This window comes from Manduca sexta, chromosome 6, assembly GCF_014839805.1.
Source record: "Manduca sexta isolate Smith_Timp_Sample1 chromosome 6, JHU_Msex_v1.0, whole genome shotgun sequence".
Lineage (NCBI taxonomy): Eukaryota > Metazoa > Arthropoda > Insecta > Lepidoptera > Sphingidae > Manduca > Manduca sexta.
The window spans coordinates 4,253,476-4,278,733 of NC_051120.1; the positions used below are offsets into that span (position 1 = coordinate 4,253,476).

At 34.6% G+C, this 25,258-nt stretch overlaps 1 protein-coding gene across 1 annotated transcript in view; it reads left to right on the forward strand.

Annotated features, from left to right (window-relative positions):
- Nucleotides 1-25,258, forward strand: part of LOC115444445 (protein trachealess) — a 69,353-nt gene that overhangs the window by 21,810 nt on the left and 22,285 nt on the right. The window contains exons 2-4 of the mRNA XM_030170224.2: nt 830-1,068; nt 16,969-17,045; nt 22,486-22,575. Of these exons, the coding sequence (XP_030026084.1) occupies nt 830-1,068; nt 16,969-17,045; nt 22,486-22,575 (406 nt within the window). The remainder of the gene's footprint in view (nt 1-829; nt 1,069-16,968; nt 17,046-22,485; nt 22,576-25,258) is intronic.

The window sequence follows — 25,258 nt, forward strand, 5'->3', positions numbered from 1 at the left end:
AACATAACTATACAATAATTAATATGCTAATATAGAAAAAACTTGGAATTATAGCGCCGGTAATTGCAATTACAAAGTATTGTAATTATGTGTTGAACGCTATAAATATAAAAAGCTAATTCCTACCGCTGCGTGCATAAACAGAGTTTTTCACACTCATTATCGAAGTTGTATATCATTACAATATAACAATAATACGCTGATAATAATGCATAATCTTATACCCTTATACTCGAGATGGTTATGTAGAGAGACGGAAGTATCAAGTAGTGCAAAAACGGCTTGATTTTGGTTATTTCGAGCACAAATTTCATGCCAGTTACGGATCAAGAACTAAGTTAATAGTTTAGCTCGGCTATAGCTGACAAATTTAAACATAATCTACGTTTACTTACTTTGTTGTATTACACAAGTATGTATAATGTATTGAAATTATCTCAACTACGTGTTAACCTAAATTAACTTAGTTTTTGGTCTAATCGGCATACATTACGGCGAATGCCGATAAGTTTAGTTGTCAAAAAACTAATATATATTGTTCATCTGAAAAACCATCTAAAAGGTCCACGTTTCTTAGCCCACGGTATCAATACCTCTAAATGAGGAAACATTGCACTCACTATCAATACCAATTGTAAGAGGCTTTCCCGTCTCCACAGTTTAAACACTACAACTCCTAAGCTAAAATTAGTAGCAGTATAACACTGAACGATGAACCTCAGGAAGTGTGGAAATAATAAATCAAATAGAAAGATAGGAAATAATTGACCGAAAAAGATGAAAGAAAATATGAAATCCAAACCCAACCTAACCTAAAATCTCTTTACAGCATCCTAGAGCTGCGGAAAGAGAAGAGTAGAGACGCGGCTCGATCCAGACGAGGGAAGGAGAACTACGAGTTCTACGAGCTGGCGAAGATGTTACCGTTGCCGGCCGCCATCACAAGCCAGCTGGACAAAGCGTCGATCATAAGGCTGACGATAAGCTACCTCAAACTCCGAGACTTTTCGGGTCATGGCGACCCGCCGTGGAGCCGGGACCCTCCCCCCTCCAGCAAGGCGTTGAAAGGTTGGTACATGATTTTTTATGAGATATGATTTCGGTTGGTAGACCAACGTCATCTATAAATTTTAATTAGAAAAATATATTCATATTGGTAAAAAAAAAAAATTTTTTGTTATAGGCTGTTCCTTTTTTCTTCCGTGTCTCAATTCAATTTAGATTAAAATAAACACATAACATTTAAGAAAATAGCAACTCGAAAATAATACGAAATTCACACATGATTATAATATAATGTATCATTAGAACATATAATCTTTTGCATACATATTACACATTTTTTTAAGTATATTATTTAAATATGGAACAGCATTAAAACCAAATATTTTACTACAAATTTCAACCGCCCTATGCAAAGCGGGTTGGTTTAAAATAACTTTGGAGGGTACACAAATCAGATTTGCCTTCGTCAAGTCATTGTCGTTGGTAACCGCGTTAGCGCCCCCTAGTACTGATGGCAAAACAATTCTACGGTCGGCAAAATAACATTATTATACTATTATTTCGATATTGTAAAGTTGTAATTTATATAAACTATTGATGGATTGGCTACAAAATAATACCACAATCTCAGAAAATTTAACTGTCAGCTTGCTTTTAGCTCATGACAAGTATAATAACATTTTCAGGAGCCCTTTTCCAATTCATGATTCTTCTGGTTTTATCTCATTTGGCTGTTAAATATTAAACAAAAAACGTATAAAAATTATAAACTATTTTATGGGATTATTAAATTGCTTGGTTTGATTTCATTTGTTTATGATATAAGTGAAGGAAGTAGGGGCAGCCTGTTACAACTTCGAAATCGTCTCGTATTTTTAAAGTATCTTGCCTAGCAAATGTTAGACTCATTACTAAGTCCTTTAATTTGCAACACAATATTGTCTACGCTCTGTTTGATGCAGAAATAAAGCGCTCATAACAAAAAAAAAGCTCTCGCATACAAAATATCTAACCCGTATTAAAATATATTTTGTCAAATGTAAATACCCAAACTTTTTTATTTCCAAAACAGTTATTTAACAACAGTTGCCAAAAACAATTTGACGCACAGTGTTGCAGTACCGTTTTTTGCGGACAAAAAGTGGGGTAAATCACACATATTGGCAAGCGAGGCGTGCACACAAATAAATGCGCCTTAGGGACACTGATTCAGCGCTATACGTCAAATAAATATCACCTATTCACTTTTTTTGGCCGCGAACCAATATTTACAGAGCCATTGCGCGTGTGATTTTGTCAACGGTATTTTTGTATTTTTGTTTACCGTATTTTAAGTGTGGGTCTATGTTCAATAAGAATTTTTAGTTTATTTTGGGAGTATTAATAAATACAGTGTTTGATATTTTCTCTTATTTTTATTTATGTATCGGTAGTTGGATATAGTCATGTATTAAAAAAAAAACTTTCATATTTTGTTTCTCATAAACTACATGAAAAAATACTAATAAAGCTAGTTAGTAACTCACATATAGTTCTTTATGAAATTATATACTAAAGATATTTCCCTAAACTTTCAACGATAAAAAACATTTCTCTATCTAATAAAAATTATGCTAATTCTCCCACACGCGTCCCCACATTCTTCAACAGACTTTGACAAAAAGGTTTTTTAACACACACGCACAGTGGTCTTAAATTCGTAACAAGTGTACCAATAAAACGCCCCACAGCAAATCCAATTTTGGCCCCTAATGCGCTTAATGCGACCACCGGGCGAATCACTGTATGCCACTGTCATTTTAACTCAATTTTCAAACTGGCTCTCCTTCGCTGCATACGTAGTTAAAGTTTGTACAGTGCACGGCGTTGCTTTGTGCGATAGTCCATGTAATTGGACAAAATTTAGAGGTTATGATTTGATTATCAAGAGGGCTCTGTAGACTTTAGAATAGTAGAAATACATTATGATTAGTTTTGTCTACGTAATTTTGGGAGTTTTAATATTGAAATGGAACATGTTTCCCTAATTTTGTTCTAACGATTCAAACCTTACGACTTTTTGGTTCCATAACTTTATTATTTTATTTTTAGTTATTTATTTCCAACAAAAAACATAGTATGTTACAGATACCACTTACAATTTACATGTTCAGTTATAAAATGCACATATAACAAAAATATGTAGTAGGTATCTCATAAGAGATCCAAATTCACAAAACACAATATGTCCAACTCTCAATGTAAGAAAAACCGCGCACGGAAACTAGCAAATGTATTCAAATAAAAATATATTCGAGCCAATAAAACATGGGCGTTTAGGGATGTCAAAATTGTCTTACAAAATGTTTAGAGAGGGAAATAGCACGCTGCAATAAAGGTACTGAGGGGAACATACGAAAGTAACTCGAGTTATTCATAAAAAGCTGTTTGATATGTGTCTCGTGTCTTGCAAACTTTTCATATAAATATCATGGCATTTGTTTTGGATACGACAAATTCTGACAAATGCAATAAGAACTTGTACGTTTAAAGACTTAAAGGACTGAAGTGTAATGTTATCGATCTGATAAATATAACATCTATTACTCACACACAAATTGATTATAAAGCATCTTCGTCGACAAGAACATAAATAATTTACGTACAATAGTATATTATGCAAATCCAACAAAACAAGATTACCACACAATGCGAATGTCAACATGAAAATTGTAAAAGACACCGGCGCTATTAAAAATATTTAATTAATTCGTTAGGGACCGGACCCCAGTGTAACAATACGCGGTGAATTGGGACAAAATTTTTAATCTAATCAATTAACAATCAGTGCAAGCGATATACCGCTTGTTAGTACTGCTTATTTGACGAACGTGACTTGGTTTATTCAAATTTGCGCCGGGGTTCGTTTGACAATTTTGTCTGTACCGTTTAATTGGCGTAACCACTGTGCGTCTTGAGATTGCATAATGTTCAACGGTGTTTATTAGTTTCCACACTGTGGAAGGAACTATGAAGTTATTATTAATTAATGTAAATATAATAATTAGGTCAGCCCTGTATTATATACTGTTCCACTGCTGACACGAGCCTCTACTACTGAGAACGATTAGGCATTAGTCCACCACGCTGGTCTAGTGGGGATTGGTAGACTTCACGCACTCTAAAAATTGCTATAGAGAATTACTCATGATGTTTTCTTTCACCGTTAAAGCAAGCGATAATTAACAGAGAATACACACATAATTTTGGAATAGAGATGTGTGCCGTTAGGTTTTGAACCTGCGGACATACGTCTCGGTAGTCCGTTCCACACCCAACTGGGGTATCACCGCTTATTAATTAAATTTTCATCTGTTATTACTCAAATATAATGTAACGCGTAAAGCTGTTGGTCCTGCGCCTGATCTCTCTCCGGTCATGTCGGATTGCCGTCTCACCGAACTATGAGAGTGAAGGAACAGAGAGTGCACCTGTGTATTGCGCACACACTTGTGCACTATAATATCTCTTGCGTTACTGATCGCCGTTAAGATTGACCGCTGTGCCCGAAATTCGGCTACGAGTGATTCATTCACTATGTTAGTTGTTAGTGTTCATAACCTACTTCGTTTCTTAAAGCACAACTATATTATATACTATTACAATACAAGGTACAAGACTGTCACAGAAGGCCAGAAATAAACCTAATGACATCACGCGGATTTCCATAAAACAAATATGTTATTATGATACATCTGATTATGAATAATCAGTTAAATTTATTTAAGGACTGTATATTTTGATATTGACTACAGCTGCATCACAACACTATTAATACTTGGCATATACTTTAAATAATGTAGTAGGTATTCAGGCTGAGTAATATGTTATTGCAATCTGAACTCTATTAACTACAGCCACAGGTTCAACTTGTCAAGTTGTCATGCCGAGTAATGAGTTAATTGATGGTGGACAGTGGGAGGGTCGAACCAATTAGGCATGTCAGCGCGTTGTAATCAGTGTTGAAACGAAATGTTCGAGAACTTTCGATGACATTTATAAATCGTTTGGAAGAGGTAGGTAGATAGGCGATGATGGTAAGTGATTCGGTAATCGTCATTGTCCAAGAGTACTGCCAAAGATACTATAGATGTTATGAAGTTTAAGGAAGAGGAAGTGGAATTTTGAGCATCCTTATTTATTGATAAACTTTTTTACTTTTTGATGTAGAGACTTACTTCATTGGAAGTGGTTTTTTGAGCATCCTCGTTTATTGTTTTTTTTTTTTACTTTTTGGGGTAGACTTCATTGCATATTCCTGGCCAGTTGATACATTTATGCCGGCCTTATCGAATACTTATTGATGACACCGTAAAATATCGTCGATAAAGTATTAAAAATACGAAAACGAATCAAACATACCTTTACAAATAAAAACACCTACAAATGATAAACACAATAAACAACGAAACAAAAGCAACGCAATATTTCTCAATAGCAGAGACAAGGCTGATAAATTCGACAAATTAACTTCTGTGTAAACACATGTTTCGTTCCCCATATTGCCGCTTGGTGGCAGCACGGTTGATTTATGGCATAAGGGCATCGGCTTTCGCGCCCACCGCACGTGTTTTGATTTGTGTCTGTTAAAATTATGGTTCTTGCTTTTGATTTAGTATTGTTTAGGTTTATGGTTTGTTATCTAGTTTCGAAACTTTATTTCTATAATCTTATTATATATTTCATACATAACAATCAGTCATAAACAAATATAAATAATTTAAAAACGAAATTTTATTTATTAATTTCTTTCTTTTTTGTTACTTTTTTTAAACGATGCGCGACATGTTATATTATTTTGTAGGTTCTCAACGTAGAAGAACGACCTCCGTAAAGGTAGCGAGAAACCATTACTCTAATAATGACCATAGAAACCAGTTTTATTAATATTATGAATGGACTTGACCGAGATTGTATCTTCAACTCTTAGAAGGAAGGTGCAGTGGCCGGGTTTCTGAAGGGTGTAAAATCAACCACACCCTAATGCCTATTAATTTCTACCTTTATTAATATTGTCAGAAATGACAATGGTCCCATTATGGGCCATGATCACTCACCATCAGGTGTTTAAACGTTTCCCACCACTCATAAATAACAAAAGTACGGTTCAAACGGCCGGCATAATTGTATCAACTGGCGGTTATTATCTCTTATCAATCGTCGTTCTATCTAGACCCCACTACGCTTTATTTACCGTACAACATCAGCATTTATTTTGTACTGAGTTGCCTTCATAATAACTAAAAGCAGCTTTTAGTGTAAACATCTAAACACCAGATTCTTATACATTTTCTATACAAAAACAAACAACCAGACATGTAATTCACGCACGTTTCTTAATACGGCCCGGTCCGTAAATCATCCCACGAACATCTGCCGGCGAAATAGAAAAATAACAATAAATAAAGGGAAAAGAGTGGACGGCCCGACACGGGATATATTGGACGGGTGTTAGTTTTTGGTTTTTACCCGACTGCAAAAGGGGATGAGAACTTACTAATATGAGATGTTTAGAATATATAATACCAGCCTTGTATGATACTGATTCAAAGCTGAGCCGTTGTCTGTACAGCACGTTATTTGATGCTTGTCTAGAACATTAATAGGTGTATCAGAAAGCAAGCAAACCAGTAGATAGGAGGCGATGATAAGTGACCAGTTATCACCATAAAACCTTGAATGTTACAGGATTCTGAGTATTTAAGAAACGTAACAGAAATTTTGCTGACTAGGAATTGAAATAGAAAAGCAAACGTTACAATATATAAGTGGATTTCTTTTTTATTACTGAGAGGCCTGAGTCCACGTTGGTCTAATGCTGATTGACAGACTTCACATACCTTCGTCTGATATACATTTTTTAGGCATGTTAGGTTTCCTCACAATATTTTCCTTCACCATTAAAGCGAGCGATAATTGGTAAACAACACATATAACTTTCGAACAGCCGGTGTGTCTTGGATTTTGAACCTGAGGACTTTCGTCTCGACAGACCGTTCTAACTAAGCTACTGTCGTCTAGGTTCGAATAAGTTTGCTTAAAGTTATATCAACTGCGTATACAATAACTATATGATATATTAAGTACACAATTGCAGATCAAATGTATCCTTATATAATTCACCTTTGTTAACTTCGTCTCAATACGATCTCAGCTTAATACCTTTAACCCCAAAAGAAAGTAGTCCGGTCTCTTATACCCCGGAAATCCTTCGGCTCAATAAGCTAACCCTTTCACTAATCCCGGCTATAATGAAATGGTCGGACGTATTAAATACTGCCAACACTTTCTTTTCTCCCATTTATATGGTAATGGGGTATTCGGTCTCAATTTACTCATAATTTTTATGTAATTAACACGTAATTGAAAAATAGAACGTATTGTTTTAGATGGATTATAGTTTAATTGTTAACTTTGACGATTGGGTTTAATTAATAACACTATCTGTCTTACTTATAAACTTGTTTTAGCGTTAAGAGGTGGTTAAGAATTGCTTAAATAGCTGTCAAAAACATCACCGGTTTTCTAGTTTAAACCTTAAGAGGCAAGATGGCGGGTTTTGACTTACAGCTGATCGAGTAAATTTGTATTTTAATTAAGCATAGCTTTGCGAATTTTTTATAAGTAAGACTTAATTTGTGTTTTTTAATTATTAAAATGCATAACCTTATCAAAGTTTTGATTATTGCATTATAGTATTGTCATGTCTTAGATGATAGGCCAGTAATGAATCTAAAGAACCCCGGGCATGTACTAAACGTCATCTTCTGGGATAAATTAAGTTAGTGATGACCCTTGTTCACTTTTTAAAATGGTGGTCACCAACCGTTTTAAACTATAATACGTCTGAATAAAATAAATTTTTCATTGAATTTATAAGACAATTGGATTCTTCAAACAATACACCATATTGCGTACTGTATCTATTTCAAAATCGTCATCGGTGACTGTTTGCGGTTTGATCGTAAGTAGTGTTTGAACGATGACTAATGTTTGAAATGCATAAAAAAGGTGGGTGATTAAAAAAAAAGAAAATTAGTATGACTAATTTTCAAGGTTAAAATACTATGTATGAGAGTATATTCGAAAATGTGTATGTATTTTTTTGTGTATTGTCGTGTTTTTTTTTAAATTGTTAAAGCAGTTTTATGTCATGCTTTATTCGATATTTATTATAGCATCATTTCTAAATCGTGCCCACGATTACCTACTATATTTTTGCAACAAAAACCAAAATAAAACTACATTTACGTTTATTTATCAATCAATACCCGCCAGTCCCCCTGCATCACAATCATCGCCATTCTATATTGACAGTACGTGTCCAGAATCCGGGATAGTTTCCGGGATTTTGCAGCTATTTTTATTCGGCATCGATCGGCCGGGGTCAACGCGGCCCGCGACCGTTGAAGGGTTGCCCGCCCGTGTAATTGACCATTTACAATTCATTATTGCACGGTTGCAATGAATTTTCCGGCGTTTTTAGTTGTGATTCGGGCTTTAACGGAAAATGCAACGTTCATAGATTTTAAGTTTTGTTATATATTGCTTGTGTTTTTTTTTTATATAAAATAGGTTTTTAATGTTTTTTTTACGTTACGTTAAACGTTTTTTTTTATTTTTTTTTCATCACCGTTACTTAAAATTCCAGTAACACGAAGGCCGCCTAAAAATTTGACTCTACACACCATTCGTCTCAAAAATTTATAAGAGCGTCAAAACTAAATTCAGCAGGTACCCACCATACAAATAAAATTAAACATTACCACCTATCACTAGAAAGACTATTTTACAAATACATTAATCAAAACCCGTCCAATAACCCGATAGATGTCGATAGGGTGGTACAAAGGGCGGTAATTCTTCATTAAGGGCCAAAAGTTCCGGTCAAGGGCTGCCCCTGGGGGTTCGCAATCAACGACTCTTACTTGTTATTTTTAAGGGCAAGTCTGCTAAATTCTCTTAAGTCCCTTTGTAGTACAGTCTGACAAATTTTTCCATAACCCCCCCCCCCCCCTCAAAATATTCCCTCGAATTCCGAACCTATGCCATCCTAAGCTTATTGTTTTTAATGACAGTATTTATGAATAGGTAAAAGGATTTCATATCTTTTATGAACTTTTCTAAATATCTTTTACATGGATTTTCAGATAGTTTTCATCATACTTTTATATCCTGTTGGTTTTATTTGTGCTATGCTTTATTCTTTTTCCTATCAGGATGACAAGTGTAGGACATGATGACAATATTATGATGTGGTAGGGGGCGAGCCTATCACTATATCGGACAGGTCGTGCTGTATCGGAGAGATCACAGACAATATCACTTATCATTTTAAGCCTAATAAATTAAACCTAAGAAACAATTTTTAATAATTTATTTAATTTGTAATTTCTTTGTGAATTATCGGCTGCTTTAACGGTGAAGGAAAACGTCGCGAGGAAATTTACATACCAGAGAAGTTCTCTATAGAAATTGTGAGGGTGTGTGAAGTCCACCAATTGACATTAGGCCAGCGCCGTGGAATAAGCCCTAATCCGTCTTAAAAGTAGAAGAGACCAGGGCCCAGCCGTGGGACTCTATATAGTATAGGGCTGATACTATTATTATTGTAAATTTTAATTCCTATTTCGCTTTTATTTATACCAGTCATAAGTCCTTTTTCCATACCTACTTATTTATAAAAAAAACTAAACAATCTTGAACGGTGCAACTTTGCCCTCATAAGGCGTGAGTTTTATTTAATTTGGCGGTTGTGAAAACACCCTCGGACCCGGCAAATGTTAGCACTGTACGAACAAGCCGCACTGGACAAATACTAGCGAATTATTGCTTTCCCAGCGCTAAATATACCAAGATATTCGCCTTTTAGCTATAGTTTTGTTACACCGATGCGAATTGTATAAAGTTATTCTATTTTATATCAAGCCAATAGGATATTTTTATTTTGTGTTTTATTTTTCGAATTATTTGGCGTAAAGCACAAAGTGAATGTATACAATACCAATTAATAAAATTTATTGTTACTAATATGAGATTATGGCAAATTCTTCGAAGAAATGTTTATGTATGTACAGTTCTAATAGATGTAGGTATAGTATTTATGCGTAAAGTCTAGGTAATATAAGATACCTATTCTTTAGATTGAGTATATTGTTAACTATGTCGGTATTGGTATAACATGTAAATAAGACACAAAGACCTTCAAGTTAAATTTATTATTACTCATTTTAATTAATTTTATTTCGTACAATCTAAAATTTAAATGAACGAACTTCACGGAAATACCGATTAAAAATAAAATAAAGTAACTTATCCTTTTGTTGCGTTGAATGATGTTAAAAGTAGGTATTCCTTTTATTTGAAAAGGGTTTTTACATTTATATACGGAATTCAGTTACATTTTGTATATTATTATAATTTGTGGAATAATACCTACTCTATTCAAAAATATTAAAAATATTTCAGATTTTTAGTAATTAATATTTTCATCATTTAAATGTCGAATTCGGCTTCACTCACATGGTAATAACGAAAATATTTTACAAGGTAAAATATTTTCATTATTACCATGCCGAATTCAGGTAAACTTTGCTGGCTTATTATGACAAGGTTCTTATGTTATATTGATTGCACAAATTCAATTATGTATATCACTATCACATAATTCTAATAGTATAAAGGGAGAATCATGATGAACATGAAACTTTTAACTCAAATTTATCCAACATAAAAAATAACATAGGACCTTGTAATAAGAGCCAGGGAATAGTTAAACAAATTATCGTGTTACTTCTTCTTTGTCGGTACCACTCTTGACAGTGCAGTAGTGATCTTCAGGCGTTGGTGACAAGCTTCGCAACACGCCGTCATTCTTTTCTGATGGCAGCCTTCATGTTACACTTCGGTGTGATTGTCGCCGAGTCTTTATTTTGTATCAAATCGATCGTCATGAAGAGTCCTCATTTAGTGGTCACCATTTTAGGGGTGGCTTATTAAATTTATCCCGTCGTGGACGTTGCATTTTAGTTTTAACAAGGGGATGTTATTTATTTATTAGGTATTTGGTGTATAAAAGGTATATTACTCATAATGATTAGTCGAATCGACTCATGGAAAAATCGGTGTTTTATATAAGACTACGAAAACTCGAAAGAAAATTAAAATTTAATAAAAACCACGATAGACTCCGAAAACTAGTTTTATAAATGTTTAACTTTCGCCTAAACATAAGAAAACATTAATATTGGTTTCTTATATTTATTATAGAATTGATTGTCTATATGTACTCTATCTACATAGAATAGAAAATACTGGTTTAGGTTGAAATTAGTCTCAAGATGATATAGCAAGCAGTATCCAATTCGGATCGCTTTGTGTGCTGCCGGGTCACATAATTAACTATCTACTTTATGTTACTAAGCATCCAATGTTTCCACCCATAGCGTTTTCGTGTAGAGTCCCAGTAGAGAAAATATATGAGAAATAAAACTTTTTTTTTCTTTCTAAACGAGGACACTATTGTTACTTCTACACAGATTACGACGAATAAAATTAATGTTAATAATAAATTGTTCAACTAAAATTCAGCTATATGTTTTATGATGTAGGTACGTATACTATCAAACAGCCCTAATTTTCCAAATAAATCCTCGAAGAGAACCATTTATTTGACTCGATTAACCCCAGACGGAACAAATTTTTATTGATGCCTGTAAATCTTCGTATAATTTCGTCATTACGCGAACGCCCGGCTTTGCTCGGTTCTTAGGTTTGTCATTACGTTTAATAACGGTGTTAATGTAGTTTCGTTATTACTTTTGTGGTAATAATTATGTTTTAGACAGACTTGCAAATTGGTTTTATTCTGCTATAGAACAATGTTTTCCACCTTTCATTTTATAAGTCAAGCGTAGTGTCGATGCAAATTTAAAAACAAAATTAATGGAGTAAATATAGTTATTTTAGTTAACTGAAGTAACTAAACTAAACTCAATGTAAAGAAAACAATGTGAACCTAGGTGGAAGTAGAACGGACTGCCGAGACGAATGTCCTCAGGTTCAAAACCGAAGGGCATGCAACTCCTACTTTTCTAAACTTATGTGTGTATTTTTTCAATATTATCGCCTGCGTTCATAGTAAAGGAAAACATTGAATGCAATCAATCTAAAGAAAGCTGCATCAGCCTAGTTCGGACTAGAATGTACTGCCGAGACGAATATTCACCGGTTCAAATCCGAAGTGTACTTTGACTTCTCTTAACTTATGTGTGTATACTTTATGAATTATCGCTTGCTTTAACGGTGAAGGAAAACATCGTGAGTAAACCTACATATCTGAGAAGTTCTCTATAAGAATTTTAAAGGTTTTTGAAGTCTGTCAATCCGTACCAGGCTCGCGTGGTGGACTAAGTCCTAATCCCTCTCAGTAGTAGAGGAGATCCGTGCCCAGAAGTGGGACGGTATATAATACAATGGCGGTATTATTATATTATATAAAGTAGGTCTTCAATCATTATGCGTTTGAATAGAAATGGCCTTGACCGGTACCGAACCTACATAATTTTTTATCGTTCTATTACTACCTTCTCTACTGAAGAATAATTACAACACGATAACTTCTATTCTTATCACGATTTTACGTTTACGTTTTGTTAGTTATTGAATAAATATGTATTATCTGAATTAAATAGGTGACCTTTTTATTGCTTTGAATGACGAGACGAGCTTGCCGTTCGCCTGATGGTAAGTGATACGACCGTCCATAAACAGTAGAAACACCATCCAACACCTTGAATTACAAAGTATTGTTTGGTGTTCCACTGCGCTCGCTATCCTGAAACATAAAATGTTAAGTCGTATTATGTTCAGTAGTGACACTGGCTACAATCCTTTAAACTGGTACACAACAATGACTATATACTGCTGCTTGGTAGCTGAAATGGACTCTCACATATGAGAAACCTACTAACAGTGACTTACGTCTTATAAGAAGGAAAGAAGATTGGCAAATATTTCTCTTGATTGTAAATAAAACCAAAAGACTACCATACCTGAGTCTGGATCCTCTGAGAGAAATAGACACACTACCACATAATTTTTTGATAAGGCAACATCTGCCTTCTGTCTCTTTATTTAGTGACTATTATCTACTATCACAACTCCCATGTTACACTGAGTTAAACAACTGACATTTAGGTTCACATGGTCGATTTAGGCGGGAGACCATATTTAAACGATGTGATGCGCAGATAGCCAGCCCGTGTTCTTTATTACGATTTAATTCAACAAAACAGACTGAAACCGCCTTTGATACGCCGACATACACGCTACCTAGTGACACCATGATTTCTGTAATATGTAATTTTCCCACCAAAATTGTAAGGTGTTTACGAAGTCTAGTTTTAAATGTGATTTTCCTGTGACTGCCTTGGTGGCATAGTTGTATTACGGTATATCAACGTGGTGAGATCTCTGATCCTCTGGTTATATAGATATATTGTTTTTTTATGCTCAATATAAGGCCGGAGTTTTTTGCTTAGCAAATGGCAATAGACTTGCTCTCATGCTTGCTTATTACATGGGAGTTTGGACCTTACATGACAAAATGTGGGAATGATAAGTGGCAACACCTCTGCCTATCCCTAAGAAGGATATAAAACGTGATACAATGTACCTTTATTATTTACTTATCGTGGTTTTAGATACAAAGATTTTTCAAGACTCTATACTTAAACCCTTATACATTTAAAAGAAACTCAGATATCGCGTAACTACAGCTGGGGGACCAATAACATTTAAAATATAAAGAAAATCACGAATTCCCTTTCTAGGATCCGATTTAAGATAAATTTAAGTACAAAACAAGTCTTTGCTGCTTGATTTAAAGCTGGGGTCCGCGGTCAGTTTAAGGGGTCTGCCTTGTTATTTTTTACCGAATAAAAACCTCTTAGCCTAAAGGAAATTTCTATTTAAGAAAGATCTGTAAAACAAGTAGCCAATCCTGATTCTAAACTCAATCTATTACTTAATATTTAGTTTGTTTAAGCTGTTTGAATTATTTTTCAAGTTTTCTTCTTAAAATGCATATGAAATATCCACTTAAATAATTGTATATAAAAAAACAAGGTTTTGGATAATTCCGATAACTAAGCCGAGGACTGTCCGTTAAAATCATAAGATCATGGTTACTATATTCAAGAATAAAGTCATAGAGCAAATCTGTTGTTTTGCTCAGTTTTGAAGCACAACACGCGATGTCAAGCGCAGGAACGGTCTTACTTAGACCAGCTTTATTAGGGTCTATTTATAGAAAATATATTGTTTACTTTAATTTTATTCATTGGAGTTAAGTTATGGTTGACTTCTGAATCGTATCTTTTTGACTTGGTTGTTCTGGGTTCGTTTCTGAAATGGGCAACTATTGTAGATTTTTTACTTCCAAGGAACGGGATCTTTCAGAATATATTGACGTTAGACAAAAAGCCAGTCGCAGAATCTCAAAGTTTAGCACTTAACAGTAGGTAGAAGATCATCTGTAGATAAGACTGAAAACCCAATTGATTAAAGTCAGTACCCATTTGAGAACACGGTTACTTTTAAAATATCAATAGCATACTTTAATACCAATAAGGTTTAAATTAACTGGATTCAAAAAAAGAATGTTCTCAACTTTATTTTAAAGGCAAACGATAGACTATATTGACTCTAAAACTGTTCTAATAACATTAGCAATATAGCTCGTGACTTCTCCAGGCCATCACAACCGCAGCCGACGTCACGACGCCCGGGCACGACGCAACACGCATGTCCTTGTGACATGTCCGTTTGTTGGACACTTTCGTTTGTTCTGGTTTATAGCATTGGCCAAGGAAGTAAATGAATGCTTGTTAACTAATCTTCAATAAACATGCATCACGCATTTATCCCCGAAGGAATATGCAGAGGTGCAACTAGGGCACCCATTTTTCGCCAAGCATGTTGATGTGACAGGGGGCGAGCCTATCGCCATATCGGGCACAAATTCCAGACTCCGGGCTAATACTGAGCAGAAAAACCCACGTATCACTTTGCCCGACCTGGGATTCGAACCCGGGACCTCAGAGCGCTGCCGTACCGCGCATGCATTACAATACGCCACTGAGGCAGTCAACTAAAGCAAGCAGTTAACTGATCTTCATTAACTAGAATTTAATTCTAGAACCATGAATCCTCTGCCATATAAAGAAAATCACCTTTCCTTATACCTAATCTTTAGGGAAGCTATGAATTCTCCAGTAGGCAACAGCAAAGGCAATGACATAGCATAAACATGTATCACAATATTTCGTCTGATATACAAGAGAAATTTTACAACAAATCTCAGGAATGCAAAATCGTGACCCGAAAGTTCGAGACAGATATATTATCTGAAGTCTAGACTTAATCGCATAATGAGTCATGGCGGTACGAAAACTACTGAAAAACTAACGGCATTGATACAAAGTAAAAAATATACTAAACGTTCCCGGAATTTGCACAGCTAGAGTGCATTTAATTTGTTTAGCGGTATTGAGATTCGGAAGTCACCAATTTTATATTATCCTACGTTATTTCCTTGATAGTGATTAACATAAAAGCATACTTAAGGCTTCTTATACGTTTGTTTGTACTTTTGTAAGTGTTTAATTTAAATTGATTACTAAGCTTCAAAGCAGTTGTAAGTAACATAAAAATACGCTAACGTTCTTAGACCTAGTCAAAATTTTATCCATTTTTTTCGAAAGCAAATCGATGGCTCCTAACTAAGCTATTGTATCTAAAAAATAGTGATTTTCACTTTTAACGTTTCGTTATCTCTGTAATGTTTACTACTAAACCCATTAACAAACTCTTCATTTGTAAACTTTTTTAGTGGGTTTGGAAATAAGTTAGTAAATAGGTAAAGCTGAAAGATGCATATTACAACATGGATACGAAATCCTATATAAGTGTAAAGCGAATTTTATTTAGAGAGTTTACTCAGGAGCCATCGAAATAAACAGGAATTTATATAACAAACTATAATTTTAGTAATATACAGTATTAGGTTATCCAAAGTGAATTCAGTGTAACAAGCATTTTCCAACAACAGTCGGTGGATCTAACATTACCTCTTTTCGGACTGTATACTCCTTACTTACCCTTACTACCACTTGGTTCATAAAAGACCTCTCCAACTTTTGAATCAGAACGCACGCAATTCAGTATCCTTAAAATCTCAGAACAGTATATTAAAGCCATCATCCAGTTACCATGAAGGACAAAGAACCGCGACGAGTCGTAAACTCGCGTGCAACCCGACACCGGCTGATAACATCGCATCATGGCGGACGGTAGCGCATGACTTATTGTTGTCTGTCTTTGTTTTACTTGTATGAAGGATTTATGTATTCTCTTGCATCTATCCCTGAAGGGAAGCTCTGCTTTGTTTATAAGCAGTGGCTTGCGTAGATGACTTACTTTGTTATTTGGTAGAGACTCCACTGCTGATGGTAAGTAGGTCCTATAGAATGTCGACTAACGAGATGGATTACTCGACAGTCGACACAATTATGCCTGTTGGAACCTGACATATACAGGCTGATCCCACGACACGTTACGCGACCTACTTGCTTATTCGAACTAACTACTTTGTAACTTTGTCTCTTATTGTGATAGGTGGATAACTTATTGAATCTAACGTAAATGTACCACTCATCCTCCCATTGATGGGGAGGGTACCACGTTTTTCACCTTAAGAAAACCATAACGAAATAACCGTAAGGATTAAATTCGAATACCATTCAAAATTATTTTCCTTCCCATTCCATTCAAAATTATTTTGTTACTTTAAGAGGGATTTTTTACTTTAAGCAACATTTTCATCTTAAGGTTTGTATCTAAATGTTTAATTCGTTGTTCCAGGAGCACAAAACAGGCGGACGGCGATTGGCCTCGCGATGGAGCTCTTCGAGCAACACCAGGGCACGCACATATTGCAGGTAAAGTTCTATTACTACCTACCTACTTCCAAATAATGTCTCATGATAGTATAAAAAAATTACTTTAAAATTGAACCTTATTTCGCAGACAATAATTTTTGTCGAATGAATTGTAGCAATAATAAATTGTATTTCTGTCTTTCTTTCAACATTTCTTAGACGTTTTATTCTGTACTTTAATCGTAATGTTTCTTTGCCATATATTGAAAGGGAAAAGTAACATTGCGTATGTATTGACATAAAGCTATAGAGCCTTAATAATACTTATAATAATCATTTGCCTGTCGAAGTTACAAGCAATTGAAACGAATCCCAAACTCAATGACGGAATTTGAGCTAAAGAATGTTCCCTCCATGCACTGTTAATTTGAGCATAAAATCGATTACCGCGACAAAAGCCGACGTAAAACAAAGAGTTGCGACATTTCAATCGACAGTTTGTTTATTTTCGTCACGACAATCACACTAGAACTTGAATTTACATTGCGCAATGACTTGGCCGACTTAACGCTTTTCAGCTAAACAAACACACAATGGATGGCGCACAAAGGCCGGCCATACACTACCGTCCGTTACGAAACGTCAATTTAATATTTCACGGATTTCGCTGGAAAAAAATTTCATAACGACCAAATTAATTGTACACACGCTTTCTGGGCCAATTTTGATAGGGTTGTGTAAAAAAAAATCTATTATAAGACTTAAATTATTATTTTGCAATCGATATTCTGTCATTATAGCATTGTGGTGCTGCGGTTTTCTATTCTTTATTGAAAATGGCCGTGTACGTGATTCCTTGGTTCGGTTTTTTTTTTAATCAGGTGCAACTGTTTTGCGGGACAAGTTGTACGTTTTGTGTGAAAAAACAAGAGTGTGCACTAAAGTACGAAGGTTGAGTGGCGAAATCCTTTATGATTTAAATACGTGAGTTACAAAGAATATAAAAAAAATACTGGGCATTGTTTAAATTGGCGAGGTTGTGGCAGTCTTAACCTATATTGAATTCATTTACAATACTATCAGCGCTAAAATATTAAAAGATTTAGACTATTTGTACTTATGCTTATTACCAACATTATACTGCAACATAAAGTACTAGTGAACAACCATTGCCTTTCGTATGCCAAAGAACGTTGGTAACAAAACGACCCTTTAGTACTCAATCCCCTTCAAATGTCAGGATAACTGCTACTCTGGGGGCTTGTACTGTAAGTTCTTATCACCATGATCTATATGTACTTTAGCATGCCGTACACATCTCTGTAGGACGAGCTGTCGCACAATGAACTGACGACTTGGAAAAAGCAGGTAGCGGATGGATGCGGGCTGCTTAAGACCAGGGTAATTGGCACTCACCTGGAGAGGCATATGTTCAGGAAGCAGTGATAGATTGATTGATTGATTTACATATAAACGAAAAAACATAAACAAAACAAGTTAGTACTTGATCAAGTTAGATAGTACGCAAATAACATCTGGGGTTGTATACTACATGAATCTTGTAGAGGTTGGACAGGACTTCATGCTTAGATCATTCTATTAGAAGCGACCTGCTTCCTGCGTTCATTCCATGCTAATGTGTTATCGGAGTGAACGTAACTTAACTCTAGACTGGTGAAAATTGGATACTAGCTTATCTAAATAAAACATAAACTTAGTAGATTCTGTCATGTTCATATCATGAAAGATCAGAAACTTAGCTTCCGAGATGTTCTAGATGTTTCTAAGGTCCTTTCACATGTCTGGGTAAGAAGATAGAAGTTTCTAGATCAGTTGGAATACTGTAACACTGCGATACGTAGAATTCATATTATATATGTACATCTGCAAAATGTAGGTTGCCAACTACCCAATTATTACGCGTACTAACTGATTCAGGCTCAAATAACTTGCTTTTTGTCGAAACAAGTCTTTATATTACCAAAAAATCTGAAATTTCAACACGGTATTTAGGTAATAATTCTTTTACCAAATCAAACTATGAAATAATTTCACTTTTTCTAAACTAAATATTTTCTGTAACACCTAAATCGATTAAAATCTGAACAGTAATAGTTATTTAAGCGATCAAAGTAAAGTTATGAAGGCCAGATTACAGTAGCAGTTTTAAAATACAAACTAATCTTTGACACAGCGGTAACACTTTTTATAATAAACTAGATCCACGTACACAAAGCCGTTAAAAAAAACAACAATAGACTATTACCGACATAATCCACACTTTTATTTTTAATTTCGACCTCATCTTGCTTTTAAACGCAGATTTACAAAAAGTTTATTAGATATAAAGTATTTTGTCAACCGTGCATCTCATTAAAAAGTTTGATGAAGTCGTCCCAGGTTTAAAGAGTCTGGAAATGGTAACGGTGCATCGAATGGAATCCAATTGATCTGGAATACATTAGTCTAGATTCAGGCACTAAGTGTGGCCTTTGTTGAAGCAATTGCAATTTTAAATTCGAAAAAACTAAATTCAAACGTAAACTTGTCTAAATAAGTCCTCAAATTGAATTTGGAATTGAAACATATCGAACATGACTAGGAAATTTACTTTTATGGAAATGTTGATGGGCGTTACATACGAAAATCATATTAATTGGTTATTAGTTAAGAATTATAATCGCTTGGTCTCACCCAGTGCGTTTAGATCTGTGTCGTTCATTTTGCCTTGTGTTCGTTTTTCATCAGACCACTGTTTGTTTTCTTTTTTTCTGTATCAACGGATAGAAAATTGATCTTATCTGTCGACTGATACTATTAATTTCTGATTTATAAGTACCGTTCGCAAAATCTCAATCGCTTTAATTATTTTGTTTTTAGTAAAAATATTTTTATTTACAATATGACAGTAATGATAGAAAAATATGCATTTATGACGATAAAACAATAATAAAAGTGTTTTATAAAACTGAAACTCATTTTTCCTTGATTATATTACTTTAAACTTTTCCGTATTAACTTATGCTGTTTACCAATTGCAACAAAATGCCTAAAAAGAGTAATACTTTGAATCAAACAATAAGCACTTAAAGCTCACTTGTAAGGATAATGCGGTCTTCAAATAATGATGATTAAGCCAAATAGCCATTGTTTATTTTCCTGTTAAAAATGTTTGTGACGTCATCATTGTATTGATGTTAAATTTAAGGTGAGATTCCGTACACGAATCCAAATATGAAGTCCGCAGCATCAAATCGTTAACAACGTAAGTACATTGATATTCCGTGTTGATAGCATTGCTGCGAGCAGTTGGAGTACTTATTAAACGAAATCAGCAATTTGTTCCCTGATCATAAACTGTTCATTAACAGTAGTACTTGAACTTTATGCAAACCACTGCATCGGACTGCGCTCGTCATCTGACAGGGATAACGAAGTTTATTAATTAAGTATGGTATTGTTGAAAAAAATTATGTGGGTATATAGTGCCATTCAGGTTGACTGAGATGACGAACCTAATTAACAAAGTATGCCATTATATATGAAAAAAAAATGTGCATATAACGTGCCATACAGGCTGGACTTAGCTACTTGACCTCCCCTATTCTGGCTACCTTTTTTTAGGTACCAAAAATATTTAAAATTTTGGCGTCCTTTCATAAGATCATCTTTTCCCTAAGATATAAGATGCAGTAACTATACTGACAACAATATCTTTGATATACTGCAGTCTACACTCAATATTATCATTTAATTTGCTATCTGTACTTGTTAATTGGAAAATTTTGGAGACGCCTGAACGTTTACTGCAACTTATAATGTTTTTTATTGGATATCCAATGATGAATGATTTTTTACTATTGATAAATGTACCGGCTCCACCTCAATTAGATATTAGTTTGATATACTTTTAAATGCGTTCACAAAAAAGTGTTAGAGGAAAATTAGGACGCTAATAGCCATTAATTTCGATATCATAGATTTGTAGTGCAGCTCTTTGATAAAAAAAACTACTTAAAACCCGATAACCATAATACAACGATTGTATGAATCTTTTGGATGTTTTAGAGTTAGGATAGCTGCTATCAACTCAGTGCCTTGCTCATTTGTCCTTTAAAAACACGAAATTAACGCCAAGGTCTTTATCCCCGAAAAGGTAGGCAGAGGTGCAACCATGACACCCACTTTTCGTCAAGTGTGTTCCGTCCCATTATGTGATGGGGCGGGCCTATTGCCATAACTTAAACTCCAGATTCTGGACTGTCACTGATCAGAAACATCTAACATCACCTTGGATATTTTTGTTTTAATAAATTCCTCGAATTGTTGATCTGTTGCACAACATATAGTCCTTTACCAAAAGTAGAATCCAAGTTCTGTATAACGCTACGTGACTTTCACTGTTAAGCGTAAGAAGATCGCCTAATCCATGACAATAATCGTTGTACGCACGGACAGACATTTCCACGGTGTTTTCATTGCGATTATTCGTAAAAACAACTTGTTGCACCGTTTTTGTTACTTGTTTAGTTTAGTTATCTGAATGGTGTACGGAATATACAGTTATTATTATTTATATGAATGAGAGAAGGTCCTTTTTAGATGGAAAATTTGTTGAAATAAAACTATTTTTATGTTTTGTCGGGGTTTCGAAAACTACAGCGTTCATGGTCAGTGGGAAAGAGTCCAAGTTTTATTTGAATGTCTAACATCTGCTTAACCATAAGAAATAATTATAGAAAATTTATATAAATTTGGTATGATTATGAGTTCGCGTGGATTGATTGATGACTGAATGCGAACTGATTGGACAATATATTGATACTATGATAATTCAAATGTCACAAAATGCTGATGATACAGTTTGTACACGCTTGTCCGTACAGGTGGATGTTACTTTTTATATAAATGGTGTCCAACTTCATAAATTTTCTTAATACTTTTCATGATATTTTTTCGTATGGAATACTACATTACAACTTTTGATTATTGAAGAAAAGTATCTAAGTGTCATCATTTAAACTCAATATTTTATTTTAATTGTTTATTTTATAGTATTATAAAAAAATATTATTAGTGACAACTTAAATAAGTCAATGTTTTATTTCTTACTTTCAAATTATTTAACCCATACGTAACAAAAGAGTGAAATCTAAAACGAACTGTCTGGCCTATCGATGTCAAGCTAGGCTAGATTTAGGTCACAGAACACGATATCAATTCGTTGAATAGTTGCACGAAATATCTATTTTGGAGTATATTTAATACGAAAAGTCTCAAATTGAGAACTGCTGTTCAGGTCACATTCAAAAAATGGGACTGAAGATATCTCAGAAAAAGCTGCACTTTTGGATTGAAAACGAATGCACTATTGCAAATAATTTCATTTAATAAACTTTATTTTTTAAATTTGCATCATCTATCTACAGAAAATATCATTTAATCCAATTTATTTTTTGACATAAATGTACTTACTTAATTGTTTTCAATTTGTTCACAGTCGCTAGACGGGTTCGCGTTGTCAGTGGCGGCGGATGGGAGGTTCCTGTACATATCCGAAACGGTTTCTATATATTTAGGATTATCACAAGTAAGTCAGAACATTCTAGAATCTACATGTTATTTCATTTTTGAACAGGTCGACATTATTGACTGGTGAAGGATAATCATCTTGTCACTCTGTCTTGACTTGACTTGACTCTATCTTGACTTGACTTGACTCTATCTTGACGCGCTAGTAGTCAGTGCCATCCCCTATTGAAAAAAATTGCGGCGTCAACGACTGTATCTTTTGATGGCGTTGGCTTAGAAGTTTGATTTTTTCACAGCTTCAAAGGACGGTAGACCTGAGTATTTGATATAAATTTCAGCTTAATACCTCAACGCGTTCCTGAGAAAAAGCGTCTTGACATACGGACAACAAAGTGATCCTATAAGCGTTCCGTGTTTTTCCTTTCGAGTGACGGAACTCTAAAAAAACAGACCCAACCGCAGGCAAAAGCTAGTAGTATAGTATTTAGGCAAGTTACTGGAGAATGATTTAATAATTTTAATCCCATCAGTCTCCTATGCTTACTAATAGCTAAAGAAAAGAACTTAGCATTGACGTCAGCCATTCATAAAGTAACTGATTTAATTGCAGCATCATTTACATTAAGGATTTGAATATAGGACGATGTAGGCAAAGATAAATTGTTGTATGCTCTCTTTATATAGAGAATGAGTTTTCCAAAATGTTTTAATTCAGCTTAGAATGGGATGGGAGCATGTAGAGTCAACGCCAAACTGGACGAAAATTTGAAGTTTGCTGACTTTAATATTCACAGTTCAGGTACTGACACACAAGACCAAGTTTTGATTTAACATTCTATAATGGGACTTTTAATACAAAAATGTTTGCACGTATGAAGCTTTCAAAACCTGGTATTTATTATATTTCTTTGAATGACGAGACAAACTTGCCGTTCGTCTGATGGTAAGCGATACATCTGTCTATAAACAGTAGAAACACCACCCAACAACTTGAATTACAAAGTATTGTTTGGTATTCCACTGCGCTTACCATCCTGAGACATGAAATTTTAAGTCTCATTATGTCCTGTAATTACACTGTCCTTCAAACCGGTACACAACAGTGACTATACACTTCTGCTTGGCGGAAGAAATAGACATTGCGGTGGTACCTACCCAGGTGGACTCTCATATATGAGAGATCTACCACTAGTATTTTATAAAGATGTAAACCGTCTTCAGCTACCAGTTCACTCTGAGCAGATAAAATCAGTAGAAATTCGACGGCGCTAGAAACATCCGGTGTACGTTGCAGCAAGATAAAATCATTTTACACGTGTCCTCTTGCGTACGTGGGCCGAGTTTATATTTCTATGCCTTTTTTAACGTGAAGGGTTGATTCTTCGAAGATATCTTGGGCTTGGATGTGACGCGCCGTTGAATACAAAGTTGGTGAGGTGATAACTGCATTTATTTTTACTAGGCGACTCATTTAGAAAATTCAAATGCCTTTATATTTTGTAATGTCTTGTAAGATCACTATTTCTCGCTTCTCTGGGGGAATTTGATTTATCATAAATGACTTCTAAAAATGTAGCCTGTGAGCTTTTTATTGTGTACCAAATTTCAGCAAAATCGAGATGGTGATTTACCCGTGAAAGCGAAGCAGACGGACTTAATTTTATAATTATAATAAAAGAAAGAATAATAATGTAGAACATATTAAGGAGAAAAGCAAAAACATCTTACGTAGCAGAACATAGCTTATTTAAATTAAAAATAATGATAATGCGAATCTAGTTACCTATAGATTGGCGCTTAGAAAATAGATAAGTAAACATATTAGAATAATATTTTGTATGCAAATTTAATTCCTTTGATCATGCGGTTATATGGTTTCGTGGAATTCTAGAACCATAAATCCATGCATTGATTAAAGACGTATGTATTATTAAAGTCTACGTTATACGATAATACTTGAATGACAAATACATAAAAATTAGCCGTTCTTGCAACGATCAGTAAAATACAAATAGGTAGTGGAAATCAAAGTATATAAAATTTACTTAATTATAGAGCTGGGTGAAAACTAACTGAAATCAATTACAATTAATATTCATTATCAAGTAAGATCTATGTATTATGAAAAAGTAACGGGAAAATTGCACTGAAACTAACAAAAAATTTAATGGAAGTCACTATGTACAAATTGCAAAAACCTAATAGAATTGTCGCACTTGACTACAAAACCGTATCGCAGACGCTGAAAGAGGCACATCAAAATTAAATAACGTTACGAAATTAAAAGGCGATGTGGAAAGAGTCCGAAAAGTGGGAAATTCAACATGGCTGGCTTTAGGGATGGTGCGAGCGAGATAGATGATAGGGGGAAAGGGACGATACGATATGCCAGTCACGTCTTGGGCAAGCACAGGCGTGCTTCCCATCCTAATATGTCTGCGAACCACACACACCCACTCCTATACCTTTCACACATTGTATGTGTGTGCACATAAACTTCCTGGTAAATAAGAGTAGATACTTTCTTACTAACATGTCAGGCTATTTTGGGGTATATTAAATTCGTTTTGTTTTCCTCGACGTCGACAGTAGGAAATCATATTTCGTTTGGGGAATGAGGATTTCGGGGATTAGGAATTGCTTTTGTAGTTGGAACATATTTGATGCGGTGGAATGAATCAAAAATATTCGAACTGAATATGCATCATTAGAATAAGAACTTAATTTAAAAAAAATAAAGA